The sequence below is a fragment of the Phytophthora parasitica genome, assembly GCF_000247585.1.
Source record: "Phytophthora parasitica INRA-310 unplaced genomic scaffold supercont2.50, whole genome shotgun sequence".
Lineage (NCBI taxonomy): Eukaryota > Oomycota > Peronosporomycetes > Peronosporales > Peronosporaceae > Phytophthora > Phytophthora nicotianae.
The window spans coordinates 383,600-387,284 of record NW_008649036.1 but is presented as its reverse complement, the minus strand read 5'-3'; the positions used below and the strand labels follow the sequence as shown (position 1 = coordinate 387,284).

The window sequence follows — 3,685 nt, the reverse complement described above, 5'->3', positions numbered from 1 at the left end:
TTTCGCGCTAAATGTTTCTTGAGTCCTTGGTGAGTCTTTAAGGTCCTTTTACACTTGTAGCACGTAGTTGAGGCCTTCTTTTTAGGACGGCCAACCTTCTTTGGTGGTGGCTGGGGTACTTTCGGGTGTGTCACCTTCTTCCCGTTGCGTAGCGCTGGACCCATCTTGAATTCCGCCGCCGATTACAGAATGAACTCACAGTGCATACTAGTTGGCCAATTGGTCTCAAACATTTAAGTACTGAAATCTCAAGCAATCTTTTCTGCGATGTTCCCCTTAAACCTACTCCTAAAAAATGAGTGGGTCGTTTTCGGAAATTACCTGGGGACATCTGAGTGGATATCCACTCAGATAAGAAAATTCCTCCAAGCAGTTTGTAATAGTCACCTGCTCTATCAAGCCATGTAGTACAGGTTCTAGGGTTTAAGGTTTAGAGTACAGTGTACTTGCACTGTTTACATTGAGTAATCAAATGGTAGCGGGAAGGGCTGGTGCCAGATGGGCAGATGCTCCAATTGCAAGAAATGATCAGCCTCGTTAATTGAGGTAAATTTTCTCAATTAAGTTGTCCGACCGTCCCTCTCTAAAACTGGCATGTTGTTAGGTGTGTTAGTGCGCCCAGAGGCCAACATATGCCAACTTGATGCGAATAATCTGTCCGATACACATTAAAGAGCAAACGGGGGAAATGGAAAAAAAAATCCTCAATTAATGAGGCCTGCTTCTCACTCATTCCCGAAATAATGCTGCTGTGAGCTTCATTGTGGGAATTAGATGGCAACATATGGGGCTGAGCCGGTTTTCTTTAGGTTTACGATGCAAGGTTTTTGGGCTTTGCAAACGACATTCTCTGTCGTAAGCGTTCGATATGTACAGTAGTGGTATGAACTGTACAGTCCAGTAAAATCTGATCAACAAAATCGACTGGCACCGTCGTCTCCGCCTCATTTGTCAATCCTCGTCAAACCCTTGAGTCTCTCTTTCCCAGTATGACAATCAAGTCAAGTTCTGGGTCCCCAATCTCATGAGTGAGAACGTTGGTCATACTCGCGCTGCTGATAGCCATCAACGTGGCCTCTGCAACTTCGACACTCAAAGGGGTCAATCCGCAGTCTCGTGTGCTCAAGCTCGAAAGCAACGACGTCTCTTCTCAACGTTTCTTGAGAGCGGCAACGGCCCAAGAGAGAAAGCTTGGTATTAGTTTGTCAGGACTTGAACAAGCCGCAAGCAGTACAAAAACCTGGGCGGCCAAACTCATACAGAAGCTCCAGTTAAAGTGGTGGCAACTGCGCAAGAAGTCCCCAAATGATGTATTTACGAAGCTAAAGCTTCAACAGGCTGGAACTAATCTATTCGAGAGCCCAGGGTTCTCTAAATGGGTCACGTACGTCACAAAGAACAGTAACGAGGCTCCGGAGATGGCGATCTTTTCGACTTTGGCTTTCCACTACTCCGACGACGCATTGGCCAGGATACTACTTACGGCTAAAGAAACGGACAGCACGAAAGATCTTGCAACTAAACTGGAGGGACTTCAGCTAAAGAGTTGGGCTGACGCTGGCAAAACTCCAGACAATGTTTTCAAGTTTTTATCGCTTGAGAAGGCGGGAACAAAGGCCTTTGCAAACCCTCAGTTTGCCAGGTGGACTGACTTCATCAGCCAATCAAAGACGCAAAACGCAGATATGGCTATGTACATCACGTTGAGAACTCACTACAGCGACGAGGCTCTGGCCAAGATGTTCGCGGCAGCTAAAGAAGTCGAGAGTACTAAAACACTAGCCACTAGAATGGAGGGAATCCAGCTTACTAACTGGGTCCATGCTGAAAAATCCCCTGACTACGTATTCAAGACTCTGGCACTCGATAAGATGGGAGCAAAAGGCTTTGAGAATCCTCAGTTTGCCCGGTGGACCGAGTTCATTACTAAAGCCAACACGAAAGACCCCGAAGCAGCCGTTTATGCCACTTTGGGAGCCCATTACAGCGACGAAGCGCTGGCGAAGATGCTTGCGGCGGGTATCAAGGTTGAAAGTACGGAAAATCTGGCCGCTAATCTGCGTATACTGCAGTTCAAAGAATGGGTCAGCCAAGGCAAAACTCCCGAAAGTGTTAACGCTATGCTGGGCCTGGCAACCAACACCGACGATCTGACTAAGAAGGTATCGCGAGATTTCGAGGTATTCTATGGCAAGATCCCGGCAATCGATAGAGCCGGCCCTTCCTCGCCAACCGTATAGTTGGCTATAGCCCAGGTCGCATAACTCGTTATCAGACTCTCCCTGAAAGCGCTTCGAAGTGTATTTTCTTAGACTTGACATCAACTATATTTTTCTGTGCGCGAGATTCTATGCAGTTTGCACTGTTCCTACTCATAACAATACCATTCCAAAAATGAGATGGAGGTGATACATTTTAAGTCGCGAGATTCCACCACGTTCTGGGATAACGGTTATTTCACTTTGGCTTCATCATAGTCGTATTAAGTCAGTTAAAATCTCACAGCACTACCAAGATCAGATACTGAGAGCTACACTAAGTAGCATCTCAACAGAATATTTTAACTGTTTGGATAATTGAAGTAAAATATAGAACCTCTCTCCACTATTAGCTCGGCCCAACACCACTGGTCTAATAGTAGTGGAGTAATCTAGACGTATTTTCCCCCAAACATTTTGATATCCAGACAACCTTACATTTTACTCTATCCATAATAAATCGAAGGTTGAGGAAATATAGCATCTATACTGTATGTGTTCAGAGGCCGGAAACGTCAGAATGCGGGTGTCCGCCTCCGTTCGTAGGTTAGTCCAGCGAGAATTAGGATATCTGTGACGGTTCGTATTATTCACATTCACTCGGATGACCGATAATTTGACTTCGGGTTATCGAAAAATCCGACTATATATGCAGTAACTATTAAACAATAGCTTAGAACTGGACGTCATTTTAGTGAGCTACATGAATGCTATACCGCATATTCTTCTTCACCTTTCTATATCGTTGTCCGATACTTTTCGCTTATTTCACACTGCACAAACAGATTCAGTTGCCCCTTTAACGGATTGAACCAAATTGTTATATTTCTTATAAGCTCCTACAATAAAAGTGATTTTGCCAAGGGGCTTGTAAATTGATAAGGATTTGTACTTTATAGATCTTGTGAAGTTTTCTAACTTACAAACGAAGGTATTTATTTATCTGTATGTCTTCATCTGACGGAAATCCTCTCGCATTCACCTCCTGAGAATTGTCAACATGGGCACAAGAGCTCGCATCGACAGACCGTGTTATCTAACTTGCCCCCATCATCAAGGGCCTTGTTGTCCTCATGCTTCGGCTTCGGCTTCGCCTCTACCTCCCACACGTACTGAATATGCCGTCCACGCACGCCATGACGCGATATAAACCAATCCGTTGGGACACGAAGAAGGAGAAATCTGTTAATATTCAGAAGGGAATATCCAACTATAGTAAATAAGTGAGCGGACTTTTAATTGATGCCTACTTGTATTTCTGAAAGCTCTAGGGGATACCGTATTGGACTTCTAATACATCCAGGGCTCATATTCCGAAGATTCTGTTAGTTCACACTTTAGCTATGAGTACTTCACCACCAGTTTGACTCCACAGTCGTGACATATTTGTCACCAATTCGAACTCCACCGTTGATGTACATGTGCAT

At 44.7% G+C, this 3,685-nt stretch overlaps 2 protein-coding genes across 2 annotated transcripts in view; one reads left to right on the top strand and one right to left on the bottom strand.

Moving 5' to 3' along the window:
* Nucleotides 1–164, bottom strand: part of PPTG_23765 (hypothetical protein) — a gene marked incomplete at both ends in the record, with an annotated part of 569 nt that extends 405 nt beyond the window's left edge. The window contains one exon of the mRNA XM_008912880.1: nucleotides 53–164. Coding sequence (XP_008911128.1) covers nucleotides 53–164 — 112 coding nt within the window. The remainder of the gene's footprint in view (nucleotides 1–52) is intronic.
* An 860-nt stretch (nucleotides 165–1,024) lies between these two features.
* On the top strand, nucleotides 1,025–2,240 carry PPTG_15620 (hypothetical protein; the record flags this gene model as incomplete). The annotated part of the gene is made up of 2 exons (XM_008912879.1): nucleotides 1,025–1,028; nucleotides 1,063–2,240. 2 exons carry the CDS (start codon nucleotides 1,025–1,027, stop codon nucleotides 2,238–2,240), a joined length of 1,182 nt encoding a protein of 393 aa, XP_008911127.1.
* Nucleotides 2,241–3,685: the final 1,445 nt, after the last annotated feature.